This window comes from Paramormyrops kingsleyae, chromosome 11 (assembly GCF_048594095.1).
Source record: "Paramormyrops kingsleyae isolate MSU_618 chromosome 11, PKINGS_0.4, whole genome shotgun sequence".
NCBI classification, from domain to species: Eukaryota; Metazoa; Chordata; class Actinopteri; order Osteoglossiformes; family Mormyridae; genus Paramormyrops; species Paramormyrops kingsleyae.
The window spans coordinates 26,466,593-26,489,436 of NC_132807.1; the positions used below are offsets into that span (position 1 = coordinate 26,466,593).

Sequence of the window (22,844 nt, forward strand, 5' to 3'; positions counted from 1 at the left end):
CAGTCCTGTGTCTGCATGTATCCCAGTCTTTGAATCCCAGTCTGCCCAGGATGGATAATGGCTGTAGTGTTTTAGTGTCATTTGGGTGGATTCAGAGATGAATTGGGAGGCGTGAAGCAATGCTGCATCTTAGTTTTATTGTTATTTTTTTTATTATCTATTTTTAGTACATTTTTATTTTAGATTTTTTTTTTCTAATGACATCATCGGTAAAGCCTGCCGTCTTGCCTGTGTGGTACACCTGTGTCCCACAGCCTGTTACAGGGTGTAATTGAAGGGCAAATTTCCAAAACTCATTCAGACATGTTTTGTTCTTTTTGAGATCAGCCCACCAGTGAGCTAAAGTCAGGCTTCCTCATCATATGTTACAGTACTGGGAACCAAAACTCACTCAGTCCTCATGTAATCCAATGGCGGACTTTCATTAAATTTCCATAACTTGATTAGTCCACAGACTAAGAAAGACTGAGTGAGCTTTGGAAATGTGCTCTTCACTTGTGCTGTATGTGTATGATGAGGGAAGGATCTCACAGGTAAAAATGGTGCTTATATATTCATGTGAGGGCTTCTGTAGTCTTTTGCATGTCCTCCTTAAAGGTCTATGGGGGCACAGCCCTGCCGTTACTCAAATCACACCATTTTTTGTCTGAATGCCTGCTGCATGTACAATGTGCTGCACAATGTGCTGCTTCAGCTTCCCTCAGCTAAGCCACTGATGTCCATTCTGATGTCCATGCTGATGTCCATGCTGATGTCCATGCTGATGTCCATTCTGATGTCCATGCTGATGTCCATTCTGATGTCCATGCTGATGTCCATGCTGATGTCCATGCTGATGTCCATGCTGATGTCCATTCTGATGTCCATGCTGATGTCCATCTACAGAAGTCAATAATGTTCCAGTCAGATTGAAATCAGAATTAGATCATTATTTAAAACCTTATTCCAGTCCCGTTGTATTACCTTTCCTCAATCCTGATTCTTGTTTTGTGTGCCGATACATGGATCGTGGCGTGTGCACTGCGTGCACTGGCTGTTACGGACACACTGCAGTGCATAGACAGTAATGTGCGGACCGCAGTGTACGGACCCGCACTGCAAGGCGCACATCTCAGCTTGTGTTCGGGGTTAAACTGCATTTCTCTGACATAGTAGATTAGAAAAAAATCTTTCCCCATTATCGTCCTTCTAAATTAATACACTGTGAAATATGGGAGCTTGTTAAAGCTCAAATGGGAGATTTTAATGGGGCTTAGCAGATCAGTACTGGGGCACGTGCCTTAGTTAGGGGGGTCTAGTGACGCCCATGTGCGTGAGTATGACTGCGTGTCTTGATGTACATTTCGGTACGAGTGACTATCTGTGAGTGTAACCCTGACGACAGCTGCCCACCCCCCCGCCCCCCAGCTGCTGTCCAACACAGTGGTGTTCCTGTGCGGTAGTGCGGTGGGGGCCTTCCACAAGGTGCTGATGGAGCGGGCCCTCCGGCAGACCTTCCAGGACACCCTGAGCTGCCTGAGCATCCGCATGAAGCTGGAGATTGAGAAGCGGCAGCAGGTCAGTCTGCTGGGCGTTCGCTGGGATCCACACCTCACTCTTCCAGCTTTCCTCAAATGTGCAGCTTTTCTGTAATAAGCTCTCTTTCCTGCACTATAACTCACTATAACTCACCACTCTTAGCTTGGGATTATTAGTGAGTGTTACGGTTCAGTGTAGGGTTGTGGCATGACTGAATGTGTGTGTAGTCATAGATGGTGAAGACCAGTGGAAACTCCTTTTGCTGTGAGTTTTATTTAAAGAGGTTAGATGTGCTGTGTGAGGACACTGGGCATGTGGATTTTTCCTAAATAGCAAATAAAATCCTGCATCTACTTGCAGGATTTTATTGTACCTACACTGAACCAAAGACGAAGGGGGAAAAAGGCAACTTCTTATTGTGTAACTAACCTAAAAACAGGCACCAAAGGAGTGAAAAACAACAGCCTACCATCCAAAAAAGGGAGGGAGAATTACACAACCAACAAACGCCAAAAACCAAAAGAACAAGACTGAAGTGACCTAAATCCTGAAAGGGCCGTATGAAGTCAGTGTCCGTAATCATATGCCATATGTAATATAAAAGAGTTCCTAATGATTGGCTGAGAAGGGAGCATTATATTACATAACATAAAAACGTTAGGAACAAAGTCTTTTTTTGTGCATGAACACAGAACATTTTCAAGGTGCTGGAGCGGCAAATACACTTTGTTGTGCACTTGTTCTGCCTTGAGTGTTTGCTGTTATTTACTCGTTTTAGAGTAGTTCCTAAGGTTATAAGGTGACGCCTATATTTATACTAAGACTAAGATTCTGTTTCTTTGAGTTTGACAGTAATATTAGCCAGTAAAGCACCATTTAACTAAAACTATTGGTGTCTGTCTAATTTTTTACTGTATCAAAGTATATTATTGGTTTTTGGAATTTTAAACTCCTTAAGACAGGTTTTGGACACAAAACGTTCATATGGGTTTGGCCGTATTTGGTATGCCTACGAAGTATTAGGAAGGATGCCGTTTTATGTAGAACCACTTTAAAGGCTGTTGAGCTATGAGTTCAGAGAAGCTGTTCTTTTTGCACTTGTGGCCTTCCTGTTAGCTTTAACGAGTCTGGCCATTCTCCTCTGACCTTTCTCATTAACGTGATGTTTTCGCCCACAGTCTGCCGCTGAATGTTTTTTTCTTTTATTGCACCATTCTTTGTAAACTCTAGGCACTAGTGTTTGAAAGTCCCAGGACTTTACCATATTTAAAACCACTTAAATCATGCCTTGGACGTTTTAATGCTTAGCTGCACAGTAACTGAATCTCTTGACACTGTCTGCATGCTGTATATATTCGGTTGCAGCCACATAATTTGCTGTTTAGAGGAGAAAGTGTGTGTAATAAACTCGCTACTGAATATACAGTTTATGATTAACCTGTGTTGAAATATGACTAAGTATTTATTTCAAATTACCCATTGAATAATTGGGTTATTTTGAAGTTTTATGTTAGAATTATTAGAAGTGTAATGAAGACATGAACCATCAATTTTTAAGAAAAAATTGTTTACATCCATGCGATCAATAAGTTCTTTCAGGTTGTAGATGTTTTCTTTAACCTTTGAACAGTCCTCCATGGTAATTTTCTTCTCTACCAAATTCCTTCATTATTTTGTAAACCTTTGTCCTGACTCTAAAGCAAAATAGTTTGATTAGATAACAGGCTGGCGATTTTAATAGCTTATAAAGAACACTGATTGTTTGCATGATCGTTTTGTTGTCGACTTTGAAGTATTTTTGGGATTGTAGTCATGCTGGAATGTCTGTTTAACCTTGATTTGGGCTCATGGTTCAGTCTCTATAAGGACACCAGTATCAGAAGTTAAAGAATGACTACAAAGAGACATACACCTACATACTTTACAGTGTAGTAATACTGGGCACCATGTTCATAAAGCATGTTCCAAAAGCATGATCTTTTATTCTTCATCTCTGAGATGCAGGATGTTAACTGGATGCCTCCTGTTTGATACGGTCAGGATAGGTTATGTGAGACATTTATATGTTCGATGCTCTATATCTTTACTTCTCTGTGTTCTATTACCTTAAGCTCAGTTCTTGAGCTTTCAATAATACTTTTATGTTTTAATATTTATAATTAGGATAATATTTTTAAAGGGAGAGGAAATAAAATTTAAAAAATTGTCCCAGTTTACCTATGTCAACCCTATGGAGGTTTGGGAATGTTTGCTCAACACCATACATAGCTAAGGTTGAATGCTAGTTTTGAAGATGTCATATTGTGGAACTTCAGCACTGCGTTTTACTTCCCTTTGAAAGCATTCTTCTCCAGGAATGTCGGCAATATTCACTCATCTTTCAAGCAACCTGTGTACGTAATTGTTTTTGATGGCGCATGTAGTGGAAAGTGGTGGTCTGAACTTAATATGAGGCTTTCTTACAGCTCTGGCTTAATCAGACAATACCAGCTTATGGTACTACACTGTTCTGTTGTTGCTCCTTTGTTTGAGTGCTTGTATTTTTGAGTTATTTTCATTTTATTGATGCAGTTTTTTTTTGTTTTGTTTATTTTAAATAAGGTTATACATTTAGACTATGAGGAGATCATGTGTGGCAACCGTATAACTATGACAGTTAATTTGTTAATTCAAGTGCCAAGTGAATAATTAAGTGACATACGAGTGGCTGGTTGTATGGGTTTATGTAAGAGAGCTATGAAAATGAGGCTGGTACTCATCCGATCTGCTTGTTCAGAAGCCTGATAACTTAATGGTTTTGATATTGCATCCAGCAGTGTTTTAAATGAGTCTGTAGACTTCAGCTCATCCACTCGCAAAAACAAAACAAACAAAAAAAAAAAACAGGTTGTTAAAATGCTTCTTTTGCTGGTTTTCGCTCAGCTTGAGTCATTTACAGTTGCAAATTAGACTGGCCCTGCTTCATTTGCCCGCCTGGGTGTTTTAATGGCAGACTTTTTGTGCCTTTGAGTAATTTGCAGCCGGTCTGACTTCACTTCTCAGAGCTCACAATTGGCCACCTGCGGGTCGCTGTTCGGGCCAATCGGATTTGCCATCGTGATAATCCTAGACCAGCTGACCCTTCTCCTATTGCCCAGTGGTGAACACTGCCAATTAACACTCAGCACCATGGAGATATTGCTATGCATTACAACATGGCAAACACTACGGCCTGTTCATGCATACTTCAGGGATGGTGACCTGGGGTCATATAAACAAAAATAGCAACAGATATTGTCTGATGTAGAGTGCCCTTGTGTGCTTGATATGCTTTTAATTGTATATACTTATAATGTATAATAATGAATAATGTATATACTTATAAAATAAAATTCACTAGGCTATCTTAGTAGTCTCACATTGTAATTATTTTCCCAAGACTGTGCCACTAATCTTCACCTAATCCTGCCCATAAACCATAGACTGCATATTCTCCTTGTCCACTTTATCTGTATATATACACTGTACAGAACGTTCGTTCTTTCACTGCAATCATAAATGCCGTGTATCCGCATTGTTTTGTACCACACCACCACTGTGTAGATGTACTTTCACTGTCTGTTTGTCACAAATGTATTGTGCAGCTTTATTAGCCCTTTTGCAATATTTCCTATTAGATCCCAAACTGCATTTCATCACCTGCATGCTTGTACTTTGTGCAATGACAAAGTTGAATATAATCTAACGTAATGGCAAATCGGGTACAGTGTAACCTATTAACCAACTGATAATTAAAGGTGATTTTAAATACGTAACTGATACACAGGAAGCAAGGTAAGAAACTCCCACAATGCACTGAGAAACCAGCACTCATTTTCCTAAATATGTGATACAGGATTAGCTGGAGCTATGCTAATTATAATAAAACATCAGAAATTGTGCTTAGCTAAATGCTAACATGCTCTCTAGCTCCACAGAAGTGGGCGCCAGACAGGCTCAGTTGCCTGTCCTCTCACCACACACAGTACCAGTGTTCCCAGTGTTCTCACGCCCAGATAAGTATTCGGAAGGAAATGCATTACTCAGTACTGGGTGTACATGAGACATCATAGTGCACATTACAAGCGACACCACAATCCATGGAGTGCACTTGTCCACTTTAAGGCATTGAAAATTAAAACAAAACTGTCGAAATGATGATTTTTTTTTTTTATTAGTGTTACTTGAGTATCTATTTTCTTTTTATTTATAAAAATCTATTTTCTTTTTATTTATAAGCCCACAGTTTTCCGCTATTGTTACTGTGTTATAAGTAGTGTAAAATACTCTGGAAATCTTGTTCTTCTCTTTGAGTACTAATGCCTTGTTAGCGCAGTTGAAGTGAGAATTGAATTTTAAGGCCCTGGAGGTTTCATGCGAGTCCCTGTCCATGTGTCCAGGAGAACCTGCTGCAGTCGGTCCTGCCTGTATACATCTCCATGAAGATGAAGCTGGCCATCATGGAGAGGCTACAGGACTGCAAGGACAAGCAGGAACAGCAGCGCCTGGTTCGCGACAACAATTTCCACAGCCTCTACGTCAAGCGGCACGAAAACGTCAGGTGAGGTCAGGTGGGAACGTCAGGTAGGGCCGTCATGGGAACATCAGGTGGGGTCAGGTGGGAACGTCATGTGGGAACGTCATGTGGGGTCGTCATGGGAACATCAGGTGGGATCTGCACCGCCATCCCTTGTCCATACAGTGTCCACTCATCTGGTTTTCCAGCCCTCTATCCATACTGCTGTTGAGTCTCCTTCTTTCGGCCCCCTTGATCTCCTTTCCCCCCCCCCTCTACCCGCCTGCCTATCAACACTCTCTCCCACCCCCAGTCGCTCAAGAAACGTGAAACAGCTGCACACATATTCTATGGAAGCGTGCTTGCAATTAGTCTTTTTAATGTCAATATCTCACAATAATCATATAATTTTCTCAAGAGATATACCATTCTCTGCTTCCGTAGTATTTGTATAATATAACCCCCCCTCCCCCCCAACTCAACAGCTTTTCATGGGTGTCCTCCACTTTGAACCTTAGTCAGGTGTCCACCTTTTTAGAGACATGCCAGTGGTCTCCTTACCTGTACCCCTGCACTGACTCTCCATTAGACAAGCGCAGACCTCTGTTGAGGCATTCATGAACCAGGTGGCCAGTGGTGAACTGTAAGACTCAATAGAAGAGTAGAGTATAGACTCCACTATGACAAGGATATCCAGTTTCTCTCACTTTGTTGATTGAGTTTGACAGATAGATCTTACAATGTTCAGTCAGTGTATTATGAATAGCAGGTACAATTTAATTTTCATATATTTTCTTCCACTGTGTCATGGTCATAGTTTATTCATAGTTGTATCTGTTACTAGGAACACACACCTACACATACAGGAAATGTAACTGCAGCAATGGACATAGATACTTAATCATATATTGTAAATTATTAATCGTACATTTTGAGGTGGATGGACCTCATTGAATATTTCAGTGTGATTTTTTTTTTTGTGTCAAAAGCTTGCAGCAACAAAAGGTTCCAATACCTGAATAATTTTTTCGATTTTGTGGGAGCTTCTGATTACATTTCCGATGTGGTCTGATGGTAATGATGGCTTCTGGGTAAGATAGCTATCCTCTCCTTTTACTGTCATAACCAGCTCTTTTCTGTCAGCCATAGTGCATCGCAGCTGATGGCTGATTGTTGGTTCTAACATTGTTGTATCTTCACGGTCAATGGCAGGCTGCTGTTTTTACATCACAAGTCACGGTAGTTGACTGCCTGATGTCTATTGATGTGAAAAGCCTGTCAGCACAGTGGTTTTTGTGTTGGCGGACTGCAGTCTATATTAATGAAAAATAAATATATTTATAAATAAATATATTTATGTGACTGTAATCTTTGATGTGACATATAACGTGGGTGTTTTTCTGCCGGGCTGCATGACACGCTTTCTCATGTATTCTGTGGAGCACAGTTCTGATACCCTGCAAAACTTATTTTAAAACCTCAGATTTACAGAGCAACTGAAGAACTGAAGCCAAACAAAACAAAGTATTTATACATCACAGTATGTGTATGGTAACTACCCAGCTGCAGTTGCAGTGTCCGGATTGCTACCCAGCTGCAGTTGCAGTGTCCGGATTGCTACCCAGCTGCAGTTGCAGTGTCCGGATTGCTACCCAGCTGCAGTTGCAGTGTCCGGATTGCTACCCAGCTGCAGTTGCAGTGTCCGGATTGCTACCCAGCTGCAGTTGCAGTGTCCGGATTGCTACCCAGCTGTGTGTTGCGCAGATACCAGCTTCGTTTCTCAATGAAATGCTACTTTATTTGCCATTGGCACAAGTACAGCGGAATGCTTCTTTTCACATATCCCATCATGCTCTCCTTTGGGACACAAACACAGGGGTCTGAGCACAGGGTCAGCCATTCATGTGGTGCCCCTGGAGCATTTTGGAGGGTTAAGGGCCTCACTCAAGGCCCTACAGTGATGTGATTATTCTGCCAAAAAGAGGATTTGAACTGGCAACCATTTGATCAAAGGCACAGAGGCCTAATCCACTAAGCCCCACACACTAAGCCACACACATTAAGCCACACACACACTAAGCCACACACACTAAGCCCCACACACTAAGCCACACACACTAAGCCCCACACACACTAAGCCACACACACTAAGCCCCACACACTAAGCCACACACACTAAGCCTCACACACTAAGCCCCACACACTAAGCCACACACACTAAGCCTCACACACTAAGCCCCACACAATAAGCCTCACACACTAAGCCCCACACACTAAGCCACACACAATAAGCCCCACACACTAAGCCCCACACACACTAAGCCACACACACTAAGCCCCACACACTAAGCCCCACACACTAAGCCCCACACACTAAGCCACACACACTAAGCCACACACACTAAGCCCCACACACTAAGCCCCACACACTAAGTCACACACACTAAGCCTCACACACTAAGCCCCACACACACTAAGCCCCACACACACTAAGCCACACACACTAAGCCCCACACACACTAAGCCCCACACACACTAAGCCACACACACTAAGCCCCACACACTAAGCCCCACACACTAAGCCACACATGCTAAGCCACACACGCTAAGCCCCACACGCTAAGCCACACACACTAAGCCACACACTAAGCCACACACACTAAGCCACACACGCTAAGCCCCACACGCTAAGCCACACACACTAAGCCACACACACTAAGCCCCACACACTAAGCCACACACGCTAAGCCCCACACACTAAGCCACACACACTAAGCCACACACGCTAAGCCCCACATGCTAAGCCCCACACACTAAGCCACACACACTAAGCCCCACACACTAAGCCACACACACTAAGCCACACACGCTAAGCCCCACACGCTAAGCCCCACACACTAAGCCACACACACTAAGCCACACACACTAAGCCCCACACACTAAGCCACACACACTAAGCCCCACACACACTAAGCCCCACACACTAAGCCCCACACACTAAGCCCCACACACTAAGCCCCACACACTAAGCCACACACACTAAGCCACACACACTAAGCCCCACACACTAAGCCTCACACACTAAGCCCCACACACACTAAGCCCCACACACTAAGCCACACACACTAAGCCACACACAATAAGCCCCACACACACTAAGCCACAAACACTAAGCCACACACACTAAACCCCACACAATAAGCCACACACAATAAGCCCCACACAATAAGCCCCACACACACTGAGTCACACACAATAAGCCCCACACACACTAAGTCCCACACACACTAAGTCCCACACAATAAGCCCCACACAATAAGCCACACACACTAAGCCCCACACACACTAAGCCCCACACACTAAGCCACACACACTAAGTCCCCCAAAATTTCTGTTTTATTTGGTATCTGTACATATGAGCTTGTGACCCAGAGGGGGTAGAATCCAAATTCTCTCAGCCTTTAATCTGCATTTTACCTTGAATATTATTGCGTTTGAAAAACTGCAGTCAAAGTCCAGATGTTCCGGTTGTAGCTGAATGTCTGAATATGACTCATCCGTCTCCGCACCAGCATCCTGTATGCCGACATCGTGGGCTTCACCCGGCTGGCCAGCGACTGCTCCCCCAAGGAGCTGGTCATCATGCTGAATGAGCTCTTCGGGAAGTTCGACCAGATCGCCAAGGTAAAGTCTCCACCGTGGCACTTGAGTAAAACCAGGGCTATAGGTAGCTAAAAAAGCTATAGAAGGTGTTTTTTGGTACTTTTGAGAAATGCTCCACCTGAAATACTACTATAAAAAAAAATTCTGCTCAGTATGGACAACAATGTATTATAAGCAAAATTTCCTCAAGTTCACTGCAGGACAGTGTTTCTCAACCCAGTTTTTTGTCCTCTCAGCTCCCAGCACGTCTGCACCCAGTATTCTGTGTTCTGGATTTGTTGATTGTTTGGTTCAGGTGTGCCGGGAATCGGAAATGGGGTTCCCTGCGGACTGGGTTGGGAAACACTGTTGTAGTATGTTTTTGTTGGTAAATAAAAAAACGTCCATCTTCATGCCGTAAAGTGACCTGATTTGCAGAAGAATGCTTGCTTGGAGGGTGGGGTTTAAAAGTGACATCTTGCTTATATTTCAGGAGAACGAGTGCATGAGAATCAAGATCTTAGGGGACTGCTACTACTGCGTGTCTGGTCTGCCCGTGTCGCTGCCCAAGCACGCCAAAAACTGCGTGAAGATGGGGCTGGACATGTGTGAAGCCATCAAGTTAGTGCCGGGGGGGGGGGTTAGGGGTAGAGCGTGGCTGGTCAGAGCACCAAGAATGGCCTCGCAGAGAGAGACGGACGACCCCTTTGGTGTCTACCGTTTCTAAGCAACGTAAATTGCTTAATGTAGGATATGTAACAATGTAAATCACGAGCAGAATGGGAAATACAGAGGCTTGAGGCAAACCAGTTCCAATCGTCCCGCTGTGCAGCACTTTAGCAGTTTATTAAGAAAATAAAACCTCATTCATTATGAGAATTTCTGCAGTGGATTTTGCCAAAACAGCAAGCTGGAAAAAAAAAATCCTGTCCAGTACTTCCTTCGCGGTGCCAGAACTTGATTAGCAGTGTTCCAACGGGAAGCAGCATTTTGGCATGCAAATTCAGGCTGGCTGATTCCCAGAAACAAAATAAACACCACTTATAATAATTCAGTGTATAAATGCTTTCTGGCAATCGTGTGTGTTTCTTGGAGAAAGTGAAGAGCAGCTGCTTAATGAGAAGCTGACAGGAATGTGTGTACATTGTTAATTTCACTTAAAATTTTACATTTCAATAATTCAGCAGATTTTTTTGCATGAGGAATAATGCCTGAGCAGCAGAAATGTGAAATGCTCAGTGACACAATAGTTAACTCCTGAAAAACAAATATAATGAGTAACTAAATTAACTAGCACAGTGCAGTACTAAGGAATGGTTAACACTTGTGGCTGTACATCTGATTTCTACATTTTGATTAAGTTTTACAGGTTAAACCCTTGGCACTTGTGCATTTCTGACATGGTTCTTTGTCCCAATCCAGACACACACATACACACATTTGGATATTACTAAATTCTGGGCTTTTTCTACTTCAGAATAAAACTGGTTCGCTAAATTAATAATTTTTATTTCAATAATTTTTATTTCAATAATTTTTATTTAAAACTTCAAGCACTTCATTGAAGCTGGTAATTTTATGAAGCATTTTGCTGGCTGTTCCCAGGTATTTGGGAATTGTGATTTAGAAACTTTTTGCTGTGATATCTGGAGAGCAGTGAGTATTAAGCACTATGTTTGAGTTCAGTACCTTCTCACTGGCTTCTGCTGGTCTCAGCAGGGCCACTGAAAGGGCCTGAGAGTGTCTGCAGCCTCCTCAGGTAGCACATCAGCGGGGGGGGACCCCGAGTGGGATGCCGGGCTTGGGGTCCCGCACCCCGAGTGGGATGCCGGGCTTGGGGTCCCACACCCCGAATGGGATGCCGGGCTTGGGGTCCCGCACCCCGAGTGGGATGCCGGGCTTTGGGTCCCGCACCCCGAGTGGGATGCCGGGCTTGGGGTCCCGCACCCCGAGTGGGATGCCGGACTTGGGGTCCCGCACCCCGAGTGGGATGCCGGGCTTTGCGTCCCGCACCCCGAATGGGATGCTGGGCTTTGGGTCCCAGCAGCAGATCGTATGATTCACGCTTGTGATGGCAAGTGGGATTGCAGGGACTTAACAAAGTCCTGCAAAGAAAAGAATGAACACTTAATCCCTTTTCATTATCTGAGTTAATACCGGTGCGGTTATGCAGTACATGTTGGTTAACAATGTACGAGCAGAAGACCACAAACAATGTAATCTAATGAGCGTGACCTTTTAAGCTCTGCTGCGTGTGACTAGGGACTGGCGGAGGGGAATCGGCACTGATGATTAGCTGACGAGCACGGAGTTAATTAAGACCGGTTCTTCTCCGTCGTTCTGAGGTTGGAGTGACTGCGACAGTGCAGTGAGAGAGCAGGGTGCTTTATCAGGCACGGGGACTGTGCTGAACAGAACATCTGCTGGCTCTGTGACCATGTAGCTCAAACAAAGCCAGAGAAGATGCAGATTTGTGTCATACACAATCAATAATCAATAAAATTGTCATCTTCAATAATAGCAATCAAGGAAATCAGACAATCCGACCACCTCACCTGAGATTCTTGCAACCCCCCCCCAGGCAGGTGAGAGAGGCCACCGGAGTAGACATCAACATGAGGGTGGGCGTGCACTCCGGTAACGTGCTGTGCGGAGTGATTGGCCTGCGGAAGTGGCAGTTTGATGTGTGGTCACATGACGTCACCTTGGCCAATCACATGGAGGCGGGAGGCTTACCAGGGTAGGTCTTACAAAATGCCACCAAGCTTTTGTCATCAGTGAGAGTTTGCTTTTGGGAAGCATGCTAGACATTCAATTTTGTTTTCTAGTATTAAATAACAATGATAATTTATGGCAAATTTGATCATGAAATCAGACACTTGATCATAATAATTCTATGCTAATAAATTAAAATATATTTTTCCAGTTTTATTCCTTGAAAATGGTCCCTCGTATTGTGATGATGAGAGAAGGGTCACGTGACACTTGCAGCCTGATTGGCTGGCAGACAAGGCGCTGAGTATTTGACCCTAGATGTCAGGCGGAAACAAAACTGGATGTTGGAGATTGTACTTATGCTTATTGAAATAGTGGGTATTTATTGGGTAGAGTTATATTTCTGTTATGCCCCTTGGGGACAGACGTGTCCACATCACAGAGGCCACCCTGAAACACCTGAACAAGGCATATGAGGTGGAGGAAGGGTATGGCCATCTGAGGGACCCCTACCTGAAGGAGCAGAACATCCGCACATACCTGGTCATCGACCCCCGGGTGAGACACTCTGCTTATGTGTGTGGCTGAGGGGGACTTGGATAGCCTCAGTTTTAATGGCCATCCCACGATGGGACTTGGTCTCGTGTCTCGGCAGTCCAAGGAGCAGTGTCCCAACGACACGTCCAAGGCGCGCATGAGCGACGGCCTGAAGATGCGCGCCTCAGTGCGTATGACCCGCTACCTGGAGTCCTGGGGCGCTGTCAAGCCCTTCGCCCACCTGCAGAGCCGCGAGGGCTACGGCACCGATGCCATGGTCAACGGCAAGGTCCGCTGCAAGGTACGGGCAGCCGCTCTGTCCTCATTGGCTGAGGAGGACTGGGAGGAGGGGCTTAAACGAATCACTCATTGCTGCTTTTTCATGCTCAACTGGCAGTCAAGCTGACTGAACCTAATTCATTAGACCATGATTTTTATGTAGCAGGAAGAGAAAAATGCGGTTTTTGTGCCAGTGTACACTTTGTCTGTCAGTTTGTCCGGCATCTGTGTGATTTGGCTTTGAAACCCGTCCTCGTGCTGTAAATGGATCTCCTTATGCTTCCTTCCAGGACATTCCACTGAGATCCATTCCTTGTTCCAAGATACCCGAAAGGTAAGTAAGCATCTTGCTGCAGAAACGACCTAAAGCCCCGTGATTATAAACATGTGGAAGTCTGAAACAGTCTTGTAAAGAGTCTTTCGAAGCACGTCACGCTCAAGCAGCACTGCACTGTTCACTGGATAACGTAACGTATAGCAGATTATGTAAACAGTGTGTTTTTTTTCACGGACCGGATTCAGCAGACCGATCGCTGTGAATTATGTGGTCGTAGAAGACGCGGGTTTACAGAGCTTGTATCATGAGTACGATTTTCATTATGAGGCATGAGAGCACAGTTCTTGGTTCGTCAGAGCAGGGTGTGTGGCACGGGTGCGTGGCACGTGCTGATTGGCAAAGACCCCTTCCTGGGGTCAGAAGCCGTCTCTCGCAGTGCCAGGGCCTGTTCCCCCCCCCTGCTCAGTGCGAGTCTCTCACTGTTGGTCTCTGACAGCCTGGATGAGTCCCTGGAGGAGTCCTTTGTCTCCCCCACCCCTCCCTTCGCCAGCTATAAGTGAGTGGCACCACATTAGTTCCTGCAGGGAGACGCCTTGATCCTCACCGCTAACGTTCTAGCTTCTCCGACTGGCCGCCTCCCATCTCTATGTCCCCGTGTCCTGCTGAGACCCCCAGTCTGTGGGCATTAACCAGTCTCTACTAAGCCTGTGCCGCTCATCCTTGGAGTCCAGCTGGGTTCCCCCCCGACCCCCGCCCCCCCCGGCAGTATTGTGTGTGAGGAAACAGCAGGTTTCCTTCCTGAGGCTGCAGCCTACTTTTAGCTCACAGGATTGGGCACTGCGCCAGCTTTATACACCTTTCCACCGGGCACCCCGCACGCACGCACGCACGCTCACACGCACGCACGCTCACACGTCTGCCTGTACACCCACAATCACACTATCTGCTTCTCACTAATGCTGAGGTCCCTTTATGTTTCCCAGCATGCACGGCGAGGCGGAGCCAAACTAGAATAACATGCATGAGGCTGGCTCATCGCCCTGTGTTCGTCCGTTCTCCTGTCCCTGCATCTGCCTTCTCTCTCCTTCCTCACCCTGCTTCTCTTTGCAGGAATAAATCCCAGAAAAGCAAATTTGATGAGGAGCTCCACAATGAGATGACGACGACCATCGATGAATTGAGCTCCAGCAAGTGAGTCCTTGTTCAGAGCTGTCCTCTTTAACCCTGATTGAATATGAAGACCAAGTTTTGGTCTTACAGGCCTTTTGTCTCATTTCCAAATGGCTATAAAAGCAAATGAGTCACCCCTGCCAATAGAGGACAGGCATGGTGGTGGGGTCAAAGGTCATTGGCCACATTGGCCAAGTTGGACCCCTTTCCTGTTAATGATCTTGGCTAACACCAAGAAGCCACATTGGTCATTTCAGGTCCAGAAGCTACAAATCCAGACCAAGATTTTGTTTCTATAAACCAGTTGAGTCTCTGTGACTCTATGCTGAACTGGTTGGTAGGACGAAAATCTTGGTTTGGATTTGTAGCTTCTGGACCTGAAATGACCAACACTGCCAAGAAGGCAGTCGAGTGTTAGAGATATAGGGGATAATGAGAAAAAATCAGGTAAATGACAGGTATTAAAATTTAAATTGTGGTTCATAGTTGAAAAAATGTAAAAATCCCCATTGTATGCTAGCAAAAACTGCCACTGTCATTTATTGGATGGATGGATGGATGGTTCTGTCATAACCAGTGGATGTGGAATGTTCTGTTTGGGTTGGAGTAGAGCTGGGGGGGGGGGGGGGGTTGTACGCAGTGACTTCAGCTCCTGCACTTCTCCTGTCCTCAGGCAGTGGGTCAAGTCTGAAGAGATCTGCAGCTTGACACTCTGGTTCACGAAGAAGGAATTGGAGAAGCAGGTGAGTCATCCCCGAGCGGCAGCGCGGGCTTGTTGGGGTTAAAGGTCACCTGCCACATCAGGTTGCCATAAATGACGCCTTTGCACATTAGTCAGTCGGTTACGTCACAGATTCAGCAGCTGGTGATCTAATGTTTGCTGACATTTATCACTGTTACAGATTATGGTACAGAAATGAAACACATTTCCGTTGCTTTTATTTTCCAGTATCGTGCCATTGATCTTCCCAGTTTCAAGTACTACATTGGCTGTGCCACCCTCATCTTCCTCTGCATCTTTTTAGTCCAAATGTTTGTCACAAAAGAGTAAGAGCTTCTTCAAATTTTTCACATATTAACAAATTTTCCACTTGTACTTTGGATGTTCTGTTTCATGCATGAGTTTATGCCATTAAAAAATAATATATGGCTATTTAAGATTAGATAACATGAAAATTTTTCTAAGGGGAAAATTCTGGTGCATGCAGCAGTAAGGTAATGGAAGTTCAGATAATCATTTAATCATTGCAAAACAAGACAAAGTGCAAATACATACTGCGGACAAGTAAACATAGTTTCAAATGTGCACACACAGAATATCCTGAAAAAGCATAAAATAGAAATGAAAATTGTATAAAATGACAACAACAACAAGAACAATAATAAAAAGTAAACTAGCGGAAGTTATATGTGCAATTAAATGTGCGAACAGATAGCACTGGACTTGCACTACAGCAAGTTTCCTTGCTGCAGAGAAAGTGCAGTCCTAATATTTCTAATATTATTCCTAATATTCCTTTAGGGAAGTTCTATTTGTATCCTGCGTACGTCTTTAAATTTATTTGCATAGTGTCTCGTTTCATACCGTATGGTGGTTTGTCTGCACTGTATTTACCACGCTGCTTTATGCTTCAGAATTCCCCCCTCGGAGCAATAAAGTTTCTTGTCTTATCAAGTGCTTTGTCACATATTTGTCTCATTTGAGTATGATTTTGGAATAAGGCCCCTGCTGCATTGTCCTCAGGCCCCAGAAGCTGGGGGTGTCCTTTGGTGTGCTGGCCTGCATCTTGCTGCTCATCCTGGGAGTTTCCTTTGCTGGTCACCTGCAGGTCAGTGGCCCACGCTGGGCCGCGCACGCTGGCTGAGCCCCTGGTCGCTGGCTGGGCCCCGGGAAGGCAGCGCAGGAAGGGCAGGGACTTGTAATGCTCTGCCCCTTCCAACCCCCCCACAGTTTCCAGGGACAGGTTAAACAGTTAAAGCAATTCAGCTGTGTGATAACATAATTAAAAACATGTAGATTTATTGCTCTCGTTAAATGGCCGTGGCTCTAATAAGGGCTGCTTGGCTCGCCGGGCCTCCAGCATGGGGGGGAGCTCATGTTTGTTCATTTAAAACACCATGCTGACGTAATGGCGGCCCATAAAACAGACACCATCATTCACCGTTATGAGATTAGTCTCTGATGACTTGTAGTGTTGTTCTTTGGCATGTTTAATTATCAAGCTGACTTGATTTAATTAACTGCTCTGAACTTTTCTCTAACCCCGTCCTGCATCCTGCTCTCCCACCTGTGCTAATCATGTTGTCCTTCCTGTAATACCTGTCGCATGTTTTCCTTCCTGTAATACCTGTCGCATGTTTTCCTTCCTGTAATACCTGTCGCATGTTTTCCTTCCTGTAATACCTGTCGCATGTTTTCCTTCCTGTAATACCTGTCTCTCGCCCTTACTCTCTATCTGTTTTTTTGTTTCCCTCTATCTTTGCTATCTCTCACTTTCTCACTCTTCTGTATCCCTCTATCCGTTGCTCCTGTTTTCTTTCTGTATCACTTTCTCTCCTTATGCCCTTCTTATTTGTCTCTCTACTCCACCCTATACTTGCCTCCCCCCCTTACTCCCCCTCTTTCCCCCCTGTTTCTTCCCTGGTCCCCCCATTCCTCCCGTTTCCCCCATTTCCCCCCTGCTTCCCCCTGGTTCTCCATTCCCCCCTTGTTTCCCTCCTATTTCCCCCCTGCTTCCCCCATCCCCCCTTGTTTCCCTCCTATTTCCCCCCTGCTTCCCCCATTTCCCCCTTGTTTCCCTCCTATTTCCCCTCTATTTCCCCCCTGCTTCCCCCATTTCCCCCTTGTTTCCCTCCTATTTCCCCTCTATATCCCCCCTGCTTCCCCCCATCCCCCCTTGTTTCCCTCCTATTTCCCCTCTATTTCCCCCCTGCTTCCCCCCATCCCCCCTTGTTTTCCTCCTATTTCCCCTCTATTTCCCCCCTGCTTCCCCCCATCCCCCCTTGTTTCCCTCCTATTTCCCCTCTATGTCCCCCCTGCTTCCCCCCATCCCCCCTTGTTTCCCTCCTATTTCCCCTCTATTTCCCCCCTGCTTCCCCCCATCCCCCCTTGTTTCCCTCCTATTTCCCCTCTATTTCCCCCCTGCTTCCCCCATTTTCCCCTTGTTTCCCTCCTATTTCTCCTCTATTTCCCCCCTGCTTCCCCCCATTTTCCCCTTGTTTCCCTCCTATTTCCCCTCTATTTCCCACCTGCTTCCCCCATCCCCCCTTGTTTCCCTCCTATTTCCCCTCTATTTCCCCCCTGCTTCCCCCCATTTCCCCCTTGTTTCCCTCCTATTTCCCCTCTATTTCCCCCCTGCTTCCCCCCATTCCTCCCTTGTTTCCTCCCTGTATCTCCCCCTATTTTCCCCCTGGTTCCTTCCTATGTCCCCCCATTTCTCCCTTGTGTCCCTCCTGTTTCTCCAATCCCCCCCATGTTTCTTCCCTGTTTCCCCCTGTTCCTCCCGGGTCCCCCTGGTTTCCCCCTCATGCCCCCCCCCCCCCCCCGCAGCGTCTGTTCCCAGAGAAGCTGGCCTCCTGCCATTGGCTGCCCACCGTGTCTGAAGCGGTGTGTAAGAAGCCGTGGGTGCGCCTCCCGCTGGCCATCCTCTCCACTGCTGTCATCCTCATCATTGCCGTCTTCAATCTGGTAATTCGGGTCTCACTGCTCCCTGAAGCCCCCGGCCATTCAGCTAATGATAATGCAATTACATGCATTACAGTTAAAATATCATTCTGCGAAGGACTATTGTCATGTAATTACAATTACATTACATTATGGTATATTGTTGTCCTAAGCACTATTATAATGGAATTACAATAATATTATAATTGCAATTATTAAATTACGTAAATAGTATTTATGGTATTTATGGAATCATGAAAATTACTGCCGATCAAATTTCCAACACAATGCAGTTAACGGTACTTAGAAAGGAGGTGAATTCATTCTCTGAAGTCACCTCTGAAATGCCCCGCCCAGTGCTTCATGAGTCACCTGACTCCGTGTGAGGCCAACAGCACGTCCAGCATCACTTTCCTCAATGTCAGCCAGCTGCTGGAGATGGAGGACCTGCTGTTCTACCTGCCTGTGAGTAGAGCCCAGCTCACTGGACCCTGTAGCCCACGACACGCTTTACACGGATCCCCGCATCAGGATGATGACAGAGACGGGAAGTGATTAATTTGCACCAATAAGAACAGTGTATGTACAGGAATTATCACGTGTTGGCAATGAGCAGTGCTGATGAACCTTTACCATTTCTGGCTGGATAATTCATTTCATATTTGATTTGCAGTCGAGATGCTGACAGAAGTCATGCTTATCCTGTACTGGGCGCGCCGCTGTGTCCTGTCAGACTAACTTGATTCTCCCACCTCCTCCAGTACTCCGTGTACTGCTGTCTCCTGGCTCTGATCGCTTGCGGAGTATTCCTGAGGGTCAGCTTTGAGCTCAAGCTGGCCTTCCTCATCCTGGCCTCCACGGCCTATTACATCATCATCCTCAGTGCCGGGGACCATCTATTCCAGTGCTACAGTGGTATCCTGTACCACCATTGCCACGGCAGCAACAGCAGCAGGTACGTTGCTCAGGCGCAGCCGCTACAGGCTGCTAATTTGATTAAAATGCCTACCTACATTGTTTAGCGTCAGCTAGCAAAATATGTTGTGAGGTGTCATCACTGCGTTTGGCGCTAATTCATCATGATGGGTAGCTGCCATTGGTAAATTATTCATTGAATATGGCAGCTGCTCTTGTGCACAGTGACTTCCTTATCTGGTGCTTTTATCTGTTTACATAGATACCAAATTTCGGTATATTCAGCTTGCTAGCTTTGTCTAGGATAGTACAGATGCTGTGGAACCCACTGTACTGTATGTGTCACACTGGATGTTCACCCAGCACTTTCTCCATGATGTTTATGGCTGGTTTGATATGCGTGGATTGCATAACTCTTTGATAATTGCTCAAGCGATTTTGAATGGCTGTAGGATGAGTTCTCCTCGCACTCAGTGCCACGGGCCAAGATCGTAGGTCTGACCCTTTAGCTGCTGCGCCACCTGCTGGCAGCACACCAACACTGGTATTTTCTGCCCCTCACGCAGCAATGCGTCATACAGAGACGTCCTGGCGTACCTGGGCCTGGTGAAACACCCCCAGGTCATGAGCTGCATGTACATCACCTTGTTCCTGGTCACCATGCTCATCATCATACGGCAGGTGAGGACACCCCCCCCCCCCACCCCCTTCCATGCAAGATCACGCCCCCCCCCATCCTGATTTTCTCCTCAAACTTTGGGCAGAACGAGTACTGCTGCCGGCAAGATTTCCTGTTGAAGAAAAAGAACCGCACGGAGCAGGATGAGATCGAGACCCGGGAGAACCTCAACCGGCTGCTGCTGGAGAACGTGCTTCCGGCCCACGTGGCCACGCTCTTCATCGGGGAGAACAAAAAAAATGAGGTGGGACTCCTCACAAACACTGTTTTCACTGAAAGGCACAAGGTAGGTTCCTGGCGAGGTCGGCTCCGCGTCCGGCGTGACCCATTCCACCGCCTCCATGCCCCTGCCCTCCGCTTTGGGCTCCCAGAACCTTCCGTCCACACTGATGGCTGCCTCCGTGCTTTCAGGAAACCTTGGGTCGTTCTCAGAAACATGACTTGGCTGAAGAGCGTACAGTTGGCCGTGCTGAACATGTGTTGGCACACCAGCTTTCTGTGGCTGCGAGCTTTAAATCGAGCCTTTGTCTTAATGAGACCAGAACCAGCCAAACATATCCAAAGGGTTGTTTGCCGGTGAATTTACTTGCTCGCTTTCAGTTGGTATTTCCCAGAGAACTACCCAGATTTCTCAGCGTGACAGAGAGGAACGGCGTGTCCCATTGCTGTGCCACCTCCATCCGTGCTGTTCCCGTGCTCTATGCAGAAACACTCATTTTGTGGGAGTATTTTTATGAATGAGCAAGCCCGAGTTGTTGTGTAGACGAGTGGGATGGAAGGAGGACCTTGTTTGTGCTGTTTTTTTCCTTTATCATGTTGGCGGTTCTGAAAAATCCGCATGAGGCAGGATGGCGTCACTGCAAGCTAAACGCCTCGCTCCGGCCTGTTCCCTCGCGGTCTGTGGCTGACGCTTTTCGAACGCTTCCATGAATACAGCCACAAAAACCGGGAGAGACTGGGAGCCAGTCGCAGTCAGAGCGGAACCTGACTGGGAAGCCAACAGGATATCGGCAAGCAGGGACAGGCATCTGTGGACTGTTATTTTTTTATTTATTTTATATTATTTATTACATTTCTTTTTATTTTATAGTTTATGAATAAGCCAATTTTATCCATATATAAAGGCTTATACTTCTCCTTTTTTCCTTCAGATGAATATTTTACTAAAACACTTCGGGTAGTATCTTGTCATGGATACAACACGGTCCTTCAGTTCTGTATTAGGAGACTAGGGCATTAACCACTTTGCCACCTGCTGGTCCATTGCCTGTGGGACTCATTAGCTGTTTATGAATTGCATATATGCTTTTCTTGTCTACCATTCCTGATGTACATTGAATAGAGGCCATCTTGGTGTATGTACCTGGATTGCTGTGGCTTCTTTGTGCCGCCTGCATGGTCTCTCATCCTGCTGCCTCCTGCTGTGTGACCTGCAGCTGAGAGCTGACCCTGTCCCCGGCCCTGTCCCCGGCCCTGTCCCCTTGTCCTCGCTTTCAGGACCTTTACTACAAGTCGTACGACTGCGTGTGCGTGATGTTCGCCTCGGTACCCGACTTCAAGGAGTTCTACACGGAGTGCGACATCAATAAGGAGGGCTTGGAGTGTCTGCGGCTGCTCAACGAGATCATCGCCGACTTCGATGAGGTCGGTACCTGTCAGCGCGTGGGTCCCTCTTTCTGTTCGACGCAGACGCCTCAGAGGAAGTGACCGTGGCCTGCTGTGTATCCTCTTCCCGCAGCTGCTGTCCAAACCCAAATTCAGTGGGGTAGAGAAGATCAAAACCATCGGCAGCACCTACATGGCAGCTGCTGGGCTCAGCGGCACCCTGGGGCAGGAGACCAAACGGGTACACCCTCATCTCGGGTCACATGGCCACAATGTCACCACTCATGGACAAAATGACGCTTCATCAAGCATTTGCTGTATTTTTTCAGTCACTGCTAATGATGCAAAACAGTAAGCTAAGTTATCTGAGTCTCTGTCTATTTACTCATTTCATTCTCCCCTTGAATATTTGGCAGTTGGATTTAAGTACTCTGTTTAAATCACACCTTAAAATTTACCTGTTTAAATTACCCTTCTCCCTTTGGTGAATTATTATTTCCTTGTTGCTTTTGTATAATTTATGTATGGAGTTTCATATTTATTGTTCCTTGAAAATTTTAGTAAGTTAATCCATGTAACGTGACCTTAAGTTTCCCAATAGTCTACCATAAATAAAATGTATTATTTATTATTATTATTATTATTATTATTATTATTATTATTATTATTATTATGGGGATTTAGCATTTTGGTGGGGTGGTTGGACCCTCCTCCAGCTCTTCACTCTACAGTGACATCTAGTGGTGGCTGATCCAATAGCACTTCTTCCCAGTGTGTTTCATAACTCAACAAAGACCTGTAGCCTACAGAGCTGCAAGAAGTGGGGGTGGCTGGCAGCACACACTCCAGAGGAGTGTCGGCCTTCAGCCCTCCCAGTTTAGCGTTGGTGTTATGCACTGCAAAGGACAACCTCTGATGGGATTAACTGGGAATCCAAGTTTGGATGGAAATAGAAAAATAGTCTGACTAACACAGACATCCAGGGTTTTCATTAGGGGGGTCTGGCCTAGACATGATTTTGTGTAAATTCCTGAACATTTCTCAGAGCCAGCTCTTATTTCCTATGTTCCCCCCCATTGATGGTCATGTGACCCAATTCCCCATTATGGTCTTCCTTCCCACTGGCCGCATGGTGTGTGGAGGAGGGGCTCCCGCCTGAACATGCGTGTGTCTCCCCGTGATGCAGGACAGAGACAAGCAGCAGGCTCAGATCGGGATCATGGTGGAATTCGCCATCGCGCTTATCGGCAAGCTGGACGGCATTAATCGACACTCCTTCAACAGCTTCCGCCTGCGCGTAGGTGAGCCC

The 22,844-nt window shown here is 45.9% G+C and overlaps 1 protein-coding gene across 6 annotated transcripts in view; it reads left to right on the plus strand.

Annotated features, from left to right (window-relative positions):
* LOC111832687 (adenylate cyclase type 2-like) overlaps positions 1-22,844 on the plus strand; it is a 56,082-nt gene that overhangs the window by 29,613 nt on the left and 3,625 nt on the right. For 3 of the 6 annotated variants that reach the window (XM_023790324.2, XM_023790325.2, XM_023790322.2), the window contains 21 exons: positions 1,408-1,557; positions 5,937-6,097; positions 9,625-9,736; positions 10,188-10,315; positions 12,276-12,434; positions 12,835-12,967; positions 13,065-13,247; positions 13,516-13,559; positions 13,999-14,058; positions 14,613-14,693; positions 15,346-15,415; positions 15,622-15,719; positions 16,417-16,501; positions 18,223-18,360; positions 18,694-18,801; positions 19,098-19,291; positions 19,818-19,932; positions 20,016-20,216; positions 21,428-21,574; positions 21,669-21,776; positions 22,722-22,836. In XM_023790324.2, coding sequence (XP_023646092.1) covers positions 1,408-1,557; positions 5,937-6,097; positions 9,625-9,736; positions 10,188-10,315; positions 12,276-12,434; positions 12,835-12,967; positions 13,065-13,247; positions 13,516-13,559; positions 13,999-14,058; positions 14,613-14,693; positions 15,346-15,415; positions 15,622-15,719; positions 16,417-16,501; positions 18,223-18,360; positions 18,694-18,801; positions 19,098-19,291; positions 19,818-19,932; positions 20,016-20,216; positions 21,428-21,574; positions 21,669-21,776; positions 22,722-22,836 — 2,590 coding nt within the window. The remainder of the gene's footprint in view (positions 1-1,407; positions 1,558-5,936; positions 6,098-9,624; positions 9,737-10,187; positions 10,316-12,275; positions 12,435-12,834; positions 12,968-13,064; positions 13,248-13,515; positions 13,560-13,998; positions 14,059-14,612; positions 14,694-15,345; positions 15,416-15,621; positions 15,720-16,416; positions 16,502-18,222; positions 18,361-18,693; positions 18,802-19,097; positions 19,292-19,817; positions 19,933-20,015; positions 20,217-21,427; positions 21,575-21,668; positions 21,777-22,721; positions 22,837-22,844) is intronic. The other 3 variants (XM_023790326.2, XM_023790327.2, XM_023790329.2) reach the window with 3 other exon arrangements.